Source organism: Pagrus major, chromosome 15 (genome assembly GCF_040436345.1).
Source record: "Pagrus major chromosome 15, Pma_NU_1.0".
Lineage (NCBI taxonomy): Eukaryota > Metazoa > Chordata > Actinopteri > Spariformes > Sparidae > Pagrus > Pagrus major.
The window spans coordinates 30,149,038-30,168,980 of NC_133229.1; the positions used below are offsets into that span (position 1 = coordinate 30,149,038).

The following is a 19,943-nucleotide window of genomic DNA, read 5'->3' on the forward strand; positions in this document are numbered from 1 at the left end:
TCCTCCTCTCCAGCTGATCACGCTCTCACAGCGTGGACCTGGCGTGGCGGCACTCGTGGGGGAATCGCGTTACAGTTGCACACACCTGCAGAAAACCCAGTCAGCTGCAGGCGTTCAACAGGAATAGCTGCTCTTCATACCTAAACGTGACCCCAGCTGACAGGTTGAAGATGCATGAGGATGTGCAGGGTGAACTGCTGGTGTCGGTCGCCATGTTTTATTAGATCCAGAGAATGTTAACCAGGTGCCCGTGTCTATGTTTAACTGGCAGACCACTTTCAGTCATCAGAGCCACAAAGTCACTGCAGAGACACATCAAGATATCTGAGCATTTCAAAGTAAAGCAACAGACGGGACGGAGACAACCGACCAGTTTTATAGATTGCATGAAATGAGCAAAAATAAAAAATCTCAATAAAGGATGTATTGCACAACAACTGCAACACGATACAGGTGTGTAAACGTCTCACTTTGACATCGATAGTGAACGTTAAAAAGGCGTCCAAGAAAGACATCAACAAAAACTTTATTCTGGCTCGTCAGCGTGTGTCTTTCTGAATCTTCACCAAAGAATTTGAAGACTTTGGATGTTTTCCTCGATGTGGATCAGCAGAAGAAAGAACAAAGATGCTTTGTAACGGTTGACTAAATGCAGTTACCAGACCAGTCTGTGTCACACTGAATATAAAAGGTAAGCAGTGAAACATTCCTGTCTACAGTGGAGAAGGAACTAGAAAGTGTCCCAAACTATTAACATGTCAGAAAACTCAAACTGCACTGAAGTGGAGTAAATCTACGGGGTAACTCACCTCCTCTGCAGGAATGTTTTCAGAGTCTTATCACATTCACCTCGTCCCTGAGGCTTGTGCAGGAGACGGGTGATAGTAGACAGATTACTCATCGACCTTCCAGAGTGGGTGTTTGACCCGAGCAGCTCTCATTATCATCGTGACTAAGATGACCTGCAACAGATAAGACTAAAAAAGATTCTTAGAAATTAAGTGAACTGATGGTTATGGTTTAAAGCAGCCCTTGAAGCTGTGATATTATCTTTATCTCAGCTTCTACATCAGAACTTCATTATCTGCAACCTGCCGACAGTCTCTTTAGCTCTTATTATCTCTAACTGTTGACTGTAGTCGAAGCTCTATAACAATTTAACCATGAAAAGTAAAAGACGAGGAGTCTACAGCCGAGCCAACACGCTCACTATTGCACCACATGCAAACGTACAGTAAGTTTACCATCTTAGTTTGGCTGTGGCTGATGGAAATGTCATGAGTTTTGCCAGGATTAGACAGGATTGACAGGAGGTGCTGTCAGGAGATCACAGAAGTTATGTGGATATCGGCACCGACTTTTAATGGTACACCATCCAATAACTGTTGAGACATTTCACTAAAAGCCAAACATGTCAAGCTAAGAGGAAAAGTCAGGGGGTTCCTCTGGCACCATGAACGTCAGCACAACGTTGTCTGATAATCAATCCAACGGTTGCTGAGATATTTGAGTCTGAACTGCAGATAAAAACTAACGTTGTGGATTTTCCTGGGTTTAAACATTTTATATATCTTGTTGAGTTGTGTACTTATTGTCACAGTGATGGGAAATGGGATATATAAGTTAACTGGTTATCAGTATGTTTACATGTTGAAGTCCCCTTTACTACAGATACACTTTGCTTTGAGAATCAACTTACAGAGACTTGAAAAAGAAAGACAAAGGTCAGGGTAAATGTAAACTATTTGAAGTGAATGGTATGGTTCTTGAACTCTGATGTGTGGTGTAGCTGGGAAAAAGCCTCTGCTCAGCTTTGTTTACACTCAGACATATTTCTGCCTCACAGAAATATGTCGTCTCCTGACCTCAAGAAGCAGAAGATCACATTTCTGAGCTGATTCTCACCTTCAAAGCTGAACCAGATACAAATACACACACTGACGCACAGACTGCACACATGATGCAAATAAACACACAGCAGCAGAGTGTCTGTCATAAAACATGCTGTATGACCTTATAAACCGAGCGGTCGTCATGGTGTTTATCATCAAACAACGCTGCATCAACAGGACGAGGACTCCTCACCCTCCTCCCCCTCCTCACCCTTCTATTGATTTAGACTAAAAAAAGACTAACAGGTCAGTTAAGTCAGCTAATCCAGTGTTTACACACTCCACTCACCTGAAAGGAAACGCTGACCTCTGACCTTGACATTGACCCCTGACCCATCCGGGCCTCACCTCATCGTATGTTGTGAAGCGGCAACACGTGAACTGAGCTGAAGAGGAAGCTGACCATCAATTTAAACTTCTTCATTTATCAGTTATTATTCCAATCATTCAGTCAGCTGATCACCTGACAACACATATCTAATCTGAGAGTAATAACTGTGGACGGTGACACGGAGCCTAATTAGCTGCTGATCGGGGATGTTGGCAGTTGCCTTTTCATGACGGCACGATTATTAAAGTTTATTACTAAACGAGTTGGAACAGAGATGTGTTGACACTGCATGCCTAGTTACTGAGAGGTTCAATCCAAAGGTCCACGAGCTTAATTATTCGTCTCATGCAATGCTCCTCTGGGTCGTAGTTAGCTCGTTAGCACTCAAGAGCAACAGGGACATTTTTCTGGTGAGGTGAGCTGGACAGGCAGGGAAGGTAAGAGAAAATGATCAGAAAGGGACAGAAAATCTCTCTTCAGACGTCGTATTCAAGTCCACAAGCTTATATTTCTATGATGCAAACCTGGTACGTATAGTTCTGCTTTTGTTCCTTCGCAGCAGCAGGACACGTTAATGTCTCCCAGGCAGCCTGTTTCTGTTTATTCCATTTAATAAAGTGCTGCTGACTGGCTGACGTCAGCGCTTTAATAAACACGGGATGCCATTACACATTCTTTTTTACTGCATTATGTAAGTGAACTTCTATAAAGAAACTCTACGAGGAGCCGTTTGCTACCGGGCAGCAGTCGTCCACTCTGGTGAGCTGAAAGGTTTTTATCAGATGATGAGGTGGAGTCGGGCAGGTTTCATTAACCTCTGTGAGCCATAAATGCATTACATTGTATTCACACGGGCAGAAGCAAACAAAGAGTTTAGATTTCCTCTGGTGCGAGTTACAGCCAGAACCAATCACGTGTCCCGCATAAACCAAATACAGGACTCCTTCATCACGTGTGAGACAGCACCGAGCCAGGAAAGTTCCCAGCGCAGTTTAAAATCTGTCTTTCCTGCAGCAGCCGAGGAACATTTAGTCCTGCGGAGCTAAACTGGTGCCTGAAACAGCACTTTGTACCCAAATTTGGTGTCATGGGTCAAGACCACAAACCACATGCAGCCCTGCTAATCCGCCATAAGATCTGGACTGATCCGAAAGCTCCTCGAAGCTTCCTGCTGCCTGCAAATAGAGCATGACTCTCTCTCTCTCTCTCTCTCTCTAAAAGATAAAGATGTCAAACCTGAGGCGTTTCCCTAAAGCAGAATCAGTTCCCAGCAGTTGTTAAGATCTTGGTGTGTGTGTGTGTGTGTGTAGCTCGGCCCCATAAACACACATGCAGGTGCTGTGACCAAACCCGCAGTGGTAACACGGTAAAACAAGGACTTCTTTGTTGCTGGTTGCTATTTTTTCAGCACCTGAACACCATAGACACACCACTGTGTTGCCGTTTCTCCTGGCCGGCTGTGTACACTTTGTGTCACTGTTGCGAGTGAAGGATTTATAGTTTGGCAAATAAGTATATGTTTGCTTTTCATCTCTAGTTTACTTTATAATGAGTGTTTCTCTATTTTTAGGTCATTGTTTGAAACTCCTCTTTCGGACAAAGAGACACAACACCGCGGTGCGCATTTTTGGCAATTCATCCAACAACCAACACGTCAACCAGACTGTGCTTCCACACTCTCTATCTGCTCCCTTCACTTTGCCAAACACTGACCAGCCCTCCTGCCTTTCCCTTCCTGCCCTGCAGTAACCCTCAGTGTTTCCCACACCTTAACTTTCCAGCCTATGCCTGATCCCTATCTGGATAATTTTGCCTTACCGTCCTTGCTTTGCCAGAAAAAAGCAGCTCATTACGACCCAGGGGAGCAAAGGAGACAATCAGGTGACCTTTTACCAAGGAAATTGCTGGTCATGTCCTTAAGTAAATTTAAATGACTACTTAACCTACGTTGAGTACATAACCAAACTGAAGTGACACACATGGTTTCACTTTTTCACAAAGTGGTGACAAATATCCGCCTGTTACCGATAAGTAATGTTGTGCTCTCAGCTGTCTGTCTACAAGGAAACAGCGGAGGACCTTCCTGTAATTACAGACACCTGAAATTTAAGAATAAATACCTGATGGACCATCTTCTCAAACTTCCCGGTGGCAGACCCGTCCAACTGACGCCAGAATTGTTATGTCATTTTGCAAGGATCATGAAATGAATCATGCTCGCCAGAGGAAACGGCAGATGACACGATATTCGATTGATATGAGACATCTTCACATATTCTCTGGATATGAGTTAGTAGGAGTTAGTTATGAGTCTAAGTAGTGAGATGTGTTACAGCTTCAGGAGGTTACAGGAGGTGTTTCTCATCTTTCTACCATGACGTGTTCTTATATATTAAATATTTATATTCTTATGTTCTTCTTATAACTTCGATGAACATTTTGGACTTTATATATTTGTGCCTCCACCTTACTTTGTCTTCTGGCACCACAGCTGATATCATGACTCATGTCTTGGTGCTAATTATAGTATTTACTCTGCGTGCATGCGTGTGCTTGTGTGTTTCTGGCTCACGTCCGCTGTTGCGTACATGCCTGCATGCCTGTGTCATGTACAGACAGCCCCGGTGAACTTCCTCCAGCTCACATACAGACTCTCTGTTACATCGAGCGGCTCTTCAGGCCTCAGCAGACCAACGTCGACTGCACACAAACTATTTCAATCCTGGTAAACCACCGTTAAACTCCTCTGCTTCTCAAGACAGAACAGAACGTTTGTGCTGAGACAGACATGTCCTCACAGATCACATCCTTATTTTTGTGTTTTATGTACAGTATATATGTACGGTTCGTATATAGCTCTATAAAGATCACATGTTTACTTAGCAGCTCTTGCACACCCCTGGTGCCTCCCTGATTTGCAACAGTTTTGATTGTGTAATAAAGATTCTCACACAAATGACACAAAATCTGTCACAGAAGCCTGAAGGCTTTGGAAAGTGGCCGACCCATTTATAGTCTGACATAACTGCCTTTTGATGACACTGTACCTTTTATAGGTCCCTTCATCTGGGGTTAACAGTAAGTTTACCATGAGTCATTTCTTTCAAAAAGTTTTGGAGTGTAGTTTGTTTTCCTTTAAAAACACTGTGTCCATTTCTTTTGCTAAAAATCAGATGAAAAAAAAATATATGTATATATGTTTTATTTAAAAAACATCTCAAAGAGTTGCATTAATCATTGGGTGAAAAAGATTACTTAATAGTTGAACTAATCTGCTAAAATCACAGGGTTTGTTTGAGGGGTGATCAATGAGGTCATGGCTGATGGTAGAAGGAACCAATTTCAGAAAACCAACATATTCACCATTTAACATGGTGCTGTCCCACATTCACAAACTAAGTCGGGTAGTTGTGATCAGAAAATGGACCACAGCAGCTATAAAATAGGGACCACTGAGCTCAGTCTACATCCTCGGGAAGACGTTGTAGTAACTTTCAATTATCCGAAGCAAAAATAACACAAGAGTGACTGAAGGAGATGATTCATGCAGGTGTCATTACATGCACATGCAGTTCAAGTCACCCAGAATTAGTCACCACTTGTATGACGATAACAGAGCAGCAAATATTATTTATATCTTTCCAGGTGAAAACTGTATTTGCACAACAGCTATACAGAGAAACAAGTTTGTGTGTGTGTGTGTGTGTGTGTGTGTGTGTGTGTGTGTGTACATGCACATGCACATTAAAGCATGTGGAGATGTGTTTGGGTTCATACATGTGAACATCACGGTCTCAGTAGCTCAAGGTCTAACAGTGTTCGTTGGGTCATCACTGCTGTTAAAGTGAAAAACATTTAAATGTTCCTTCTATTGATGATAACTGAGGTCTGTAGATATTTTATAAGATTGTATCCAAAGTTTAAAAAACACATAAATAAAAAAGTAATCAGTCACAGTCTGAAAACCAGAAACAAGTGGAATTAACTTTTCTTTTTTCACGAGGATGAAAACACAGTCGCACAACTGCAACAGGTTTCTTGTACAGAACACTTGGGTTTGTTCAAGGCAGTTTTGTTTGTACAGCACATTTCAAACACACAGGCTGTTTTATAATCGCTCTGTTCAGACAAACGAGGGTGCACCCAAAAAAGATCTAATAGATTAAACTTTCTGAGATCCTTTCACTACCCTAATTGTTTTCCAGTTGCACTTTGGCAGGGTACAGCACTCAAAAGCTGAATTATTGTCAACAATTTTAATTTTTTGTCCCATGACTGAAAAAATCTGGACACAACAGTGTCTGAAGAGCAAACCCAACATCCCAACATCTCTTTACAGAAGAACTGCACAACCACAGTTCCCCCCCAAAAGTTGGGACTGTGTAAAAAAAACCTTAAGTAAGAATGTGATCATTTGTTAATTTGACGTATACCCAATTGAAAAAGACGATGTATTTAATGTTTGAACTCATCAACTGCACTCCCGGACAAATCTGGACAGTCTTCACCTACTTTAAAATCGGTCACCCTCTTATTATATTTATATTTGTATAGTTTTATTATGTCCTTTAAGTATTTTTAATGCTGTTGGTTGTTTTGCATCTACAGACCGCAGCAAATTCCTCGTATGTGTGAACTTACTTGGCAATAAAAGCGATTCTGATTCTGCAGAGATTTTTGTAAATGTATGTTTATCCTGAAACACCTGTACATCACATACATCTCTACCTGCTCAGACTCTGACCTCGCCGTGGAAGAAGTATCGTATCGACCCCCTGAGGATCGATACGGGACGACCAGTATAACTAATCAAACACACTAAAATAATACCACCTGTACCGACTGGCTGCTTATCTGTCGGCTCACGTGCCGGAGGAAAGAGCCGAGCCGGTCTATCTGATGACCTTTTGACTTTTCAACTTAAACAACATGCATGAAAGAGCCATGACACACTCAAACAGGACGTAAACAAAGTTCTTGTGTGTGTGGCCGTGTGAAGTCCAAGAACACACACACAAAAATATAAAGTACAGGTGTTACATTTCTTATGTTCACTTCTCATTAAAGGACAAGCACAAATGCACAACTTCCACCTGATCACCCAGTTTCCTTTTTCTTCTGTCATATGAGGAACACGTAGCTGCTGGCTTTATTTGTTTTATTCGAGATAACTTCTGTTCATTCAGTTCTGACAGTCTGATGTGTTTTAACCTGCACGTTGTGTCTCTGCTCAAGCTTGTCTACCCAACACAGCCTGTTCAAGACAGCTGTTTTACTCCTAAATATACCGTGTGTGTATTTCACATCAATGATTTAATGTGTTACTCCTGGACCATCGTTGCAACTTACCAATCACATTTTTTGTAATGCCGTAGTTTTGTAACTCGGGGAAAAATCGACCTGAAAAATACACACAAGTTATCTTCAACACATGGTTAATGTTGTGAAAGGGTGTATTTTAGCCCAAATCATGTTTTTCTAAACCTAACCAAGTGTTGTTATTCCCTTAACTTAACCAAGTGTTGTTCCCTGAACCAAGCCAAGCGTTGAGCCTTACCTTGATTAATTTCAATTATGTACCTTAGTAAAGTTGGTAGCGTTAAATATAAATGATGAGTCATTCAGTACCGTGTTGCACTTTAAAAACTGTTTTCCCAGTAAATCTAAGTGCTGTATCGTGGGCAACTGGACTTGTTTGGCAGGCTGTTAAAAGCAGAGTTTATAATCCTGCCAACTCTCCTCCAGTTAGTGAGAACTGAGGAAGCCTCTTTGATGAGGGATGAAACGTCTTCAACAAACTGAAACAAGTCCAGTTCCCTACGATGCAACACTGAGAGTTTCCACGACCTGATGACTGAGAACTTTCAACATGTTTTCCCAGTAATTTCACAAGGAGTTGGTCAGTTTAACTAAACAAGCTGCTTGTAATGACTCATAAAGCTTTTAGCCTTCTTAAATGACAGGTCTTTCTCCAGAAATCATGCACATTATTCACAATAACATCAATCTTCCCATGCTCACATTGATAACCTTAAAAGGACACTGAAACATAATCAGGTTTTTATCCCTGGTTATGTCTTTTTTTCCTTCCCTTTCTTAATCTCTGTGTCGTTCTTTCTTTCATTCAACGGCACACAAATAGCACTCTTCAGTCTACACTTACTGTGCATCGATCTTTACGGTCACTGACCCTTCATTGCGAGGGGTCACAGATCTGTTTTTGTGTTTTCACAGATTGTTCAGCACTGTGAATCCTCTGAGTCTCGCCCAATAAACAGTCAAAAATGAAACAAATTGTCCTCAAATGACTTTGTTTAACCTCTTTCAGATCTCAGAGGCTCTGATTTGTTTTCGTGACCTTACTATCACTGCATGGGAGTGTGTCTGTTCTTGCATCCTCATTGCATCATTACGGTCCAGTCGTTCTGTGGATGCAGCCCGCCTCCATTAATGTTTGACCGGTGTGAGGCTGCGAGCTGCACGTGACTCCAGCTGCACATTGATGAAACGATACCGTGAATGTGAACGCCTCCTTATTTTGTATGACTAATGCTTCAGGTAAGACAGGATTGGCATCAGTTAAGGGTAAGTGATCGATACCAATGGTTCTCTACCTGATGCTGAAATTTGTGACTTTTAAAATTCACTTTGTTTGGTCGACTATATCTTTTCTAAGCGTTACAGTCTTAGTTGGAATACCTGGCATTTTAATCTGTGCAGTAATGGTGGACTGTGCCAAATAAAACACTTCAATGGGAAAGGCAAAGGAAGTTGTATTCCCGTCTGTAGCACGACCTTAAACAAAACACTAAAGACAAATAACACAAGTTTGTTCTTTGTGTTAATCAAACACAAAGTGCAATGATAAGAGACGTACGTCAGGCACGTGACTTTAACATCACTTTGTCACTGAAGGGTGAAAACATCGGATCTGTGTGGAGCGACGAGGAGACTGAAACCTTCCTTAAATTAATATATGAAACAAACAATATCTCTGCCACGTGTTCTCTAGTTTAAGGTTTCATGTCGTGAAATTTTTGCATTAAAATGTCTGTTTATTTTGTTGTTGTGCACTTGAATCATCCCAAGTGTTTCCAACAATGTTCAAATCAGAGGTATCCAGCTTTACTAAAGGTAACGGCGGGTTTCATTTCTTCCAGGAGAGAGTCAGAGAGCGAGGAAGGACGTAAAAACTTTCAAAACACTACCTCATCTGTGAACATCTGTGCCTCTCGGACAGATTTTTATTTGCCATTCTAGTTCATTTCTAGTTTTTTTGGTATAGAATAAGTTATAAGTATACTTTGTTTGGTTAAACTGGAGAGACGTCCCTTTAACAGTGCCAGAGGGGAAACACTGACGGTAAAATGACTTGGTATTTCCTTCATTCTTCACTGACATATCTTTTGAATTCACCACCGTCATTTGAGCAGACAGGAGAGGAGGAATGTAAACAGAAAAAAACTGAGAAAAGGAAATGAGAGTGTGTCGTGCAATAAAAACGAAAAATGGTGAATTCATTGCAGAAACAGATTACCTCCATACGACTGCAGAGGGAATGAAAAACAGGGAGATGTAGAGAGAGAGAGAGAGAGAGAGAGAGAGAGAGAGAGAGAGAGAGAGAGAGAGAGAGACTGTTTACGGTGATCCATCAGGAAATTACAGGTATTACAGGAATGTGGATCCAGGAGCCAGCAGGTGGAGATGAGCTGGATGCCTGAGGGCAGGTTGATGTTCGGGATGAAGGTGACTTTGAAAAGCTGATATGGGATCACATTTTCCATTTTCTACAATAAACCCCACAGTGAGCGCACGAGGAGCACGATCTTTAACAAGTCCTGCAGGTCAGATTCACCTCTGAGGATCAAACTGGAATCTGTGAGGATTATCCGACATGCTGTTACAAAATGAAAAGCAAGCGCATGTACAGTATGTTTTACAGAAAGTGTCCAAGTTCAGCCAGTCGGTCGATGTTTGGAAACATTTTACTAATCAGTCGACAGATTAAAATGATGGCAGTTTATGTGTCTGCAAACCACTTTTACTTTCAAATGTATGTGTAAAATATATGTTTCATATCATGTTGACATTACCTGAAAACGAGCTGAAATCATGTCGGTAGGCTGAGGGGCTGGTGAGGGCCAGAGACCAGTGTTCAAGACTATGCTCAACATTTGTAAGTGTGAAACCACTGAATGTTTTTGATGAGATGTCTGACTGCATTTCAATCTTTGTCAGTATGAAACCAAAGGATATGTTTGAAGAGATATCAGGACATTTTCCAGCCTTGTGTGCAGCAACAACACGGTTTAATTTTGATGAGATATCAGGGAAGTTTCATGTCGCGTTAGTAGCAACAAAACTAAATAATTTCAACGAGACATTGGGACATTTTAAGGTGTGTTTATGGAAACAAAACCAGAACCTCATGTTTCTGATGAGATATCAGACTCAGTGTTTCAACCTTTTGAAATGAAAAGCATGAAACTACCGGATAATTTTAAAAAGACAGCGGGACATTTTCCAGCAATCTTTGTGGCAACGAAACGGACAACTATTGATGAGATGTCAGGACAATTTCTAGCCGTGTTAATGGCAACAAAACCGGGCGTTTTAACCCAAAACATGATCTTTTCCTAACCCTAACCAAGTGTGTTTTTGTGCCTCAACCTAACCCGACCAGAGAATTGTAACAAAAAGTAATGTACATTTTTGACCTATTTTTGTTGTACTTGTTTCTTTTGTTACAATGATCAGCCATTGACATTTTAAGACATCAATAAAAAAGGCTCAAAACATTGGCATCCCTCCAGATATATCTGAACACACATTACAACTGTGCAGAACAGTTCGGTGTTACATTTATGAAATCTGCTCTGACCCTTGGATGTTATGTCACGGTACTCTTAAGTGCTTTGAGTAAAGACTCTCAGATAAAACCCAAAGTTAAGCTTGTACTTTAAGAGTTAAAACTATGATGAAGCAAGAATTTCGGGCTTTAGAAGGTCATTCTGGTCCAGCCTGAGGTCCTTCCTTTGTGCATGCCAGAGAAAGGGAGTGAGCATTCTTCCTGCTGAATATGAATCCAGCATGGACGGCAGCGAAGACAATTGACATGAGTCGGAGCGAAGCAAAGAAAAGCGGCTGCGGGCGATTCAGGCTTTCTCTGCTTTCGTCCTCATTCCAGATAAATGGAGGGGGTTTCTTACAACTTTGCAGAGTTGACTGTTAAAGTGTGTTTTTATCTGCAGGGGCTGCAGTCTGTGGAGTTTGAGGGTTAATTATTTATTTCAAGGTCGTGCAAATTGAGGGGAAATGTGCCAGATAATTCTCGATGCATTCGGTAGACTTGTGTGTGCAGGAGGGATGTGAACACAGAAGTGCAAGACTTGAAATGTTAGCGGTTGTATTTGCAGCTCTTGTATCCGTGGGCGGCATCAAGTAGGTCAACATAAACTGACTGAAGTGTCCTGTTGGCTCCTGGCGTGTCCACTCCAGTGGACAGATACTTGGAAGCCATTTTTAACTATTTAAGTTGAAAGTAACGTGTCCCAATCGGATCCCCGAGGCTTTGTCCACAGTTCCAGTTAATTATTATCCTCATATCTCGTTGGCATTTTGAGATGTGGCATCGTAAATTTGAAATGGTGGATGGAAGAGGAGATGCCCCAAGTACCTCAGAAAACTAATCAACTATACATTTATCCAGATTTTAATGACATTTTACTTGTACATGTTTTTGGGTAAAGGTTCAGATTAAACATTAAATAGTCTTCAGATTCTGTCTCAACATTGGTCCATGTTATCTATAGGTCAAATAGGCAGAATATACCCTTTGGTACATAACGTCCACTGGGGTAGACAGATGTATTTCCAGTCAAAGGAAAAATCTTCAAATCTGATTAAAAGCAGGCTATTTCTAAAATCTGTTATTTAGTTTAAAAAATATTGTTTCTACCTGTCTGGTTTTCTGAGAATTAAAAGGAAAGGTCTTGATATTAGCTTTAGTTGTAGTCTGTATGGGCAAATAAATGTGATTAGGAGACTAGTATTGCAATGGCTGTCATGCTAAAGTTCAGCATAATGTACATATCCACAGTACCAATTCAACACAGACCTTAAAACTTGCTGATACTTTCTGAATGTGCTGTTTCCTCGTGTCTACAGTGTCTTGTTATTACTCCTGTTCTCAAAAATAATCAAAATACATTGCACAAAAAAGTCGACCACTGATTGTAAATATTAAGCTAAGTCTGACGTTATTTCCTGCCGACGTTTCACAATAAAGGCTCTGACGCATTGCACTTCCTCCTGTAAGGCTTGTGTAACAGGCGGAGGACGTGTTTGTTTTTGTATTAAATGTATGAGCAGCGCAGTGAATGATCACATTATATTCACAGTAATATAGACGTTAAAGCACATTCGTAAACAAAGCCCCGTCTCCAATAAAGGCCCGGTTTCCCCTTTTTGCTGAGGCCCCGCCCCCTCATTACATGTTCACATACATATATGATTAAGTGAAGTGTTTGTAAACATTAGTCTGTTTTACTCTTGTGTTTGCAAACATTACTTATGTAATCTCACCTTCATCAAAAACAATGAATACCTTTAGATTTGTTATGTTTATAAGTTGACCTGCCAATCAAATTGCAGGTAGGCGGTTCTTATTTTTGTGCAGAGTGCGTGTTTGGATTAATAATTCAATATAAAATGTTAATTTGATATTGCTAGAGCTGAAAACAATAAAGACAAGATACATTAAACAACTTCTGTGGTGTTGACTCTTACTTTTATTATCTTTTATTTCATGTGTATATTAAATATCACTGAATATTTTAGTGTTTGTGTTACCACAGTGGTACTTTTTTGGTATTCTTGTTAGTTCAAATCAATCCAGAATGCATTCACTATCCATAACATACATGAACTACTAGAGCTGCTTTTTAAAGGCCCAATTTGTAAATAATTCCCAACTCATCTATTACTGACGACACCACAGGGTCAGTGTTTTGACTTTCTTACACATTGGCTCTTTTAATCTCTGAATGATGATTGTTTTCATGTATGTTTTTTTTGTGTGTTTTGTAAAGTATCTTATAAAAATGTAGAAGAAAAGGCTCAGGAGTCATGTGTATATTTTAGCACAAATATATAGAAATTTATTTCTGAAAAGGAAACATATGACTGACATGGGCACATGTCAGCAACACACACCTTCAAGTGAAACAAAATGCTGGGGTACACACACTTCTTCTTTACCGTGAGAAAGAACAAAGTTTCAGAATAGATAAAAAATAAATCGCAATTCCAGCCACACATACTGTACACTCATCACATCATTGCACTTGTGAGAGCAAGCGAGTAAAAACATTCGATCATTGCATCATTCCACCTCTCGACATACCCGAACCACAGAATTTCTCAAAATGTCTTCCCAGTTCGACACAACCAATCACATGCAGAGTCCTTTCTTGTGACACACCTGTTGATAGCAGCTCGGTTCCTCAGCAAACTTACATCAAAAATTACATCAGCCAAACATTTTTTTTCATCAGATAAAACATGTGCAATTTACATGGAGGGAAAGAAAGGGCTGCATGACTCAACTTTAGAAAAAATGAAGGCCATTTTTTGAATCATGTTAAATTATTTCCTCCTTTTTGAAGGTGCAAAAAGTTAGTGTGCATTTTATCATTTAGAAAAGGAATCAGCTGGGTTTTCTCATGAAGCATTTTGTTGCCATGCACTCCCCCGTCCTTTCCCCTTCAATATGAAGGACTTTAATCAGCTCCACTTCCACGTCTTCACTTTACAGACGTCACATTGAGAGGGAACATCTCAATCAGTGCATATTTCACAAACAGTCTGTATTTAGTGGACAGGCACTCTGAGAAGGCACATTTATATTTTTACAGAAGAGGAATATATCAAACATGATGGATTCCCCCCCCCATTTCTCCCTCGTCCTCCAGCCATAGACCATCTAGTCTCTCAGGCAAAAAGCAGGTCAGTTGAACACATTAGTTACTTTTCTGTGTGGTTTGTGCACTTCCTCTGCTAAAAAAAAAAGCTGAGGTTGTTTGCTTCAGTTTAGTTTCTGGCTGAGAGCCTGCCTCGGATCAGACCCACAGCTGGATTCGTACTGAATGCCCTGTCAGTGTCTCTTATCTTATTTCAGTACCATTTCAACATCCTGATGTTTTCACCAATAAGGCACAGCGTTATCAATCTGACCCCAGCTCTGCCAGCCGGGAAAGAGTCCGTTGGACATGCGTGGGCTGCCGAACTGATCGAACTCCACCTCCAGCAGCTTATTCACACTCCCGTTTTTGTGTTCTGAGAGCTTCTTCTGCTCAGCAGAATTTGGGGGTATCAGACCATTCAGGTCCTCTCCGTTCCAGCCGACGTGTTTGAGAGCATAGTTCTTGCCGTCATTATTGTCCCAGAAGGTCTGGTCCTGGGTTTTGAAGCAGATGCAGAACTCAACCCGATTCTGAGGCGGGATGTTCGTGGGCAGCTCCAGGACGAACGCAAAGGTGTCATTGTCCTGGCAGCTGTAGACGTTGTTCATGAAGGTGCACTCGACGTCGGTGAAGCTCGCCCACGAGTCAAAAGTCGCGCGCAGCGTCACCGACTTCTCAAACCCAATGTTTCGGACCTTGATGGTGCCGGTCAGCGAGCGCTCCTGAAGTGAGCAGTTCTCCAAGCAGACTGAATTCTGAATCAGGCGGTTCCGGAAATCCAGGTAGTCAGCTGAGGGCTGTTTAAAGTCCAGCACCAGGCTGCGCGTCGAGCTGATCTTTAGGTCCATCGTGGCTGTTTCCAGGTCCGTCATGTCAAACTGCAGCTCCTCCATGATCCCCCCGCGGTGCTTGTTCCGATACGGCTCATCGTCGAACTTGGAGAAGACGTGGATGGCGGTGAGCGACATGCCCTTCGTGTCTGCGAACACCACCTTCTTCTTGCTGACTTTGTTGCTGTTCCAGCCCATGCAGCCGTCGTCATCCGCCGCTTTCTGCTGGTTGCTGAGGCAGGGCCGCAGGGGTTTGTAGAGCTGCTGGCTGTGGCTGCGGGCGGTGGATTGGTTGACCCGGTTCTTGGCCCTCTGCAGCTCCTCGTAGGAGCTGAGGAAGCCTCGGAGAGGAGGTGGAGAGTGGCTGATGTAGAATCTCATCGCGACGTCCATCGGCATCACTGGGCCAGGCATTGCTGATGGGCTGAAGGACCTGAGCACACTGAGGGAGGGGAAGAGAAGAAGGGAGGTGGGGTGAGAGAGGAGGAGGAGGCAGGAAAGTGAGAGAAAATTCGAGGGAGGTGGAAAGAAAAAGAGACAGGAGGATATTAGAACTGTGGCGAATGTACGCAGTTTATAAAAAACACTAATGACACAGCAAGATCTGACAAACTACGCCTTCTGTTTTAAAACAGCTCGACTGTGCAAAAATAAATTAAACACTTCTTTGAATCTAAATCATTTACAGTAAAACAAGTGATACAAGTGATATATCATGTAATAGTCTTTACGTTTCTGCACGACATGCGTCACTTTTGCAGGAACTAAACCAAACTCTCTGTGTGATTCTTACCTTGCAGCACTCATGGGGTAGAGAAAACAAACAGCTCCGAGGGGGAAAAGAAACGAGCTCTGTAAAAGTGTTCAGTCCCTCTGACTTTTAGAAACTGTGTTGGAACAGCTTTCTCTAACAGTGCATGCTGCCGTCACTCCCCCCTTCTCTTCCTCCTCTCTCTTGCTCTCTTCCTGACTCTCAGTGCTGGGGTTGCTCAGCACTCAGGGATTTCAACTGCCACATAGAGACCATTTGCATACGCTGTCATATGGTTTCCTCACGCAGCCAATGAAAAGTCTGTGGAATTCCTCGCCGGCCAATCAGCGAGAATTTGAACTGGCCGACAGCCAGCTGATAGGGGAGTGTCGCCTCATGGCTGGGATGCCTCGGCCTGTTGCTTCAGCTGCTATTTGAGAAACATGATGGACCCCTACTGGCGCTGCAGATAATCTCCACATTACTCACTGCAGAGTGTTGCATAAATCCTCCGGCTGGTCTGTGACATGACCGGGACCCCCGTCACATACCAGGCAACGCTATATTTATCACAGTGACTCTGTGGAAAGGAAAAGTGTGATCCACTGTAAGATTAAGTAAAACAAGTTCCTGAAGCAAACCAGACTCATGAACTGAAACACTTTCTAATAACCATCATTAATAACTGATACATTAATATTAATTAAACTTTAGTTAATAGTTTTTTGACTGTTAACAAACAATGAAATGCTTTATGATACATTAATACATGATTAATAAAACAATTCACTATTACTGAAAGTTTATTAAACTTTATAACAACAGTTATTATAAAGTGTGCAAAGGAATTCTTTAAATTTATCTAAATCAGATGCATGCAAACAAACTTTGATTTTAAAAATCTACTTTGAAAAAGGTTGTTCCTTTGCACAGATCCATATATTTTGTTTTCTTTAACCATTTTATATGATTTGATAACATTTTATTGTAGAGTCATTCTGCCAGCTCCAACAAGAAGTAATAAAACAAGCTCACACAAACCATTTTAATCACCCAAATTTAAATATTTACTTAAAGTGGCTACAATGAACTTTCATTCTGTGCTGATTCTGGCGCCGCCTGTGGATGAAAAAAGGTATAAACACCACGTCATTAATGTATCCTGTCGTAGATATCTTGATCTGACAAGCTCGGCATTTTGTTTTGGGAGCAAGTGAAGGAAGGACATAAGGTATTTTTAATACCGTTGTTTGAATAAATGTAAAATGACGATGGTGCCGATTGTCTTGGTTGATTATATCGGTCATATCGAGGCGTCAGTATTAAATTAATCTCATTTCATAACCAGGATAAATTCACAGATTTGTCTTTGAGGGAATGAATTATATTTATTCAACAGAAATTCCAGAAATCACAGTTTCTCAATGCCAATGTGGTTTATTAGTGTTACATCACGATGCTTCATGAATTGATCTGATGTGATTTGTCTGGTGGCACTTCAACACCTCTTAGTATAAATAAAATAATTGAGTTGTCACTTTGGACACAGACTTCTCCTCCCTTATCTTCGTGTTACAGGGACGTCAACACAGATCAGATCAAAAATACATTCGATATGAGAAAACACAAGACTTTGATACTTTGATTAGAAGTTTTAAAAGACGTCTCGTGAAACAAATTGAAGCTCGAACATTAAAAGCTTTGGTTTAAACGTAAGAATCCCCCCTCTCGGCCTCAGTTGTTGCCGTTTTTGACTTCCACATGTTGACAGAGATGCTATTTTTAAAGCTTCATTGATTTTCAGCCGTCGGTTAAACATTATCCAGAAAAAGGATCTCAAATGGGACTGAGTCGACTTTATTTGGAGGACAGAGGCAGATTAAGTGTAGTTAAGTCTCTCTTACTCCTTTTAATTTGTGTCCCTAAAAACGATTAAGTCGTCCACTGACCCTCTCCAGGGATCCAACTTGTCAACTAAAGAAAAGTACAAAGAAATAAATAAAAGAGAGACATCCGAAGGTACATACATTTCTCCAAAATATAACATCAGGCTCCTTCGACTCGTCTCCTTTTAATAAAAGACAAAAACTTGTTCCAGACAAGCAGATATGACTTTTTATGGTTGTGACCACATTTTTTGATGATTTCTTAACGAGGCACTCAGCCTCGTTAAGAAATCATCAAAAAATGTGGTCTGCCTGCTGCTTCCAGCAACAAAATGGTGACAGTGAGTCTTTCTTTTGAAAATCTGAACTCTAATTGATTTCAGGCTCTTGGAGTGAAGTTTTTCTGTATATAAGAGCTCGACACGATCTTCTCTCTGACCTCTGGGAGCCTTCAGGTCATGAGTCCTCTTGTGGCTCCGATCACTGAAGGGTTTTCCCCCTCAGCGATGCCTCTGTGTACCTCTGAATCATCTGCAGGGAGACTTTAGACTCAGAGAACCGAACATGCCGCTTTCACATGCTCGTAAAGACAACACGCAGTGTTTATCAGCATCGTCTGGTCGCGTCGATCAATCGCAACACGGACTCGGGATTGGATCAGAATGTTTGTAGCAGCATTTACAAACCAGTTAACCCAGCAGGGAAGATGAATGCTTTAAACAGCAAACCATAACACATTTTAAAAACTCTCATAGCACATTCATAAACAAAGAAAAATTAAAGGAACAGGTCACCCAAAAATAATGAAAAGTCAGTCGATTACTCTTCGTAGTCCACAAAACATACAGCTCGTCCAGTGTAAGATTTTGGCTTTCAAACGGATGTAAACAATATCTTTTTAAATCAATGTGACATCTCAGTGCTCCTGGAGACTTGGATTATGCCGGACATACTGTATTGTAAGTTTTTTTTATACTCTATAGGTCAAATATGAGAGCAACTTATTATGTAAGTCATGTTTATGTTTCTTTTTAAGTCAAGTATCTGTGGTAATTATGACGGCAGCAAAGGAGGAAGTCAGGTGAAGTCGAGAGCCACAAATCAGACAAACAAGTCCAGGAGGCCGCTGTTCGCGTCCAATGTAAAAGCGACGTCAGCGTTGAGGTATTTTATCTCACCGAGGTAGTAAAGTATGTGACGTCGGTGCGGTTTTAACTAAAGTTGTATAAGTAAAGTAGTTATTTTAAACCAAGATATGTTTTTCTTAACCTAACCAAGTAGACTTGTTGCCTAAACCTAATCAAACTGCAAGTTTTTTTTATTTTAGAGTCGACTGTTCCTTTAATTAAATATTATGGTTTATAAAGAAACCTTACTTCAGAGTTTACATTAGAAACATAAGTCATATGGTTAAAAAATTACATAATTAAATCAAATAATTGATTAAATAAGATGGTTTCATATACAATTTGATTCTTCCAACTTTTATTTTTACCTCCAGCAAAGAAGTTTGTTGTCCGTCTGCTTCTGGCTGAAATTTGCAACAACATGTTGTGTTCGCTGCAAAGCTCGTCAGTTCATTTCAGTAACGATTCAATGAAAGAGATTTCCAATATTGGCAGTTCAGTCTTTGTACTATCATGCAGTGTTCATGTGATCGTGCTAAAGTGAGAAGCTGAGGATATCAACCCAGAAAACGAAGGTTAAACAAACTCTAATCATCTAAAACTAACAAACAGGAGTGCTGATTGAGCGTCTGTCAATACGCTGGGCTGCGACGGTGATTGTTTCCATTATCACTTAATGATTTCATTTGTTTAGAGGTGAATTAGTGATGAAGGGTTGAGTCTGTCCAGAGACCAGATGGATGTCAGTAAACAGTAAAGATTTCAGTTTATAATCCGGATTTTTGAGAGACTGTTTTGGGGATTTTGCCTTGAAAATGTTCTTAATTAATTAGCTGATTAATTTATTCTAAACTGAGTTTTTTATCAGAGGTCACAGGGGGACCAGAGTCCCTGCATGCACCGGGCAAAAGGCTGATAAGCAGCCAGCTGCCAGGTCATGTGAGGCAAAACATTAATCATTAATATTCATAATGACAACAATCCTAAAATTAACATTTAATATGTTGTATAAAAGCCACTAAACATAAGATTTAGATTAAGATAAGAACATTTATTGCAGTTTTGTGTCTCTCTGTTGGAGCTTTTCACATTTCATGTCATCTCTTTCTCTCTCTTGCCATTTATTTATAAATCAGTGACCTTCACCGGCACATCTGTGCTGC

The 19,943-nt window shown here is 40.9% G+C and overlaps 1 protein-coding gene across 1 annotated transcript; it reads right to left on the reverse strand.

Annotated features, from left to right (window-relative positions):
* Positions 1 to 13,355: 13,355 nt before the first annotated feature.
* On the reverse strand, positions 13,356 to 16,034 carry LOC141009233 (protein phosphatase 1 regulatory subunit 3C-B-like). Its single transcript, XM_073481723.1, has 2 exons — positions 15,810 to 16,034; positions 13,356 to 15,458 (listed from the first exon to the last, which is right to left on the reverse strand). The coding sequence occupies exons 1-2, from the start codon at positions 15,821 to 15,823 to the stop codon at positions 14,426 to 14,428; spliced, it is 1,047 nt and encodes a 348-aa protein (XP_073337824.1). The 5' UTR covers positions 15,824 to 16,034; the 3' UTR covers positions 13,356 to 14,425.
* Between the last annotated feature and the right edge of the window lie 3,909 nt (positions 16,035 to 19,943).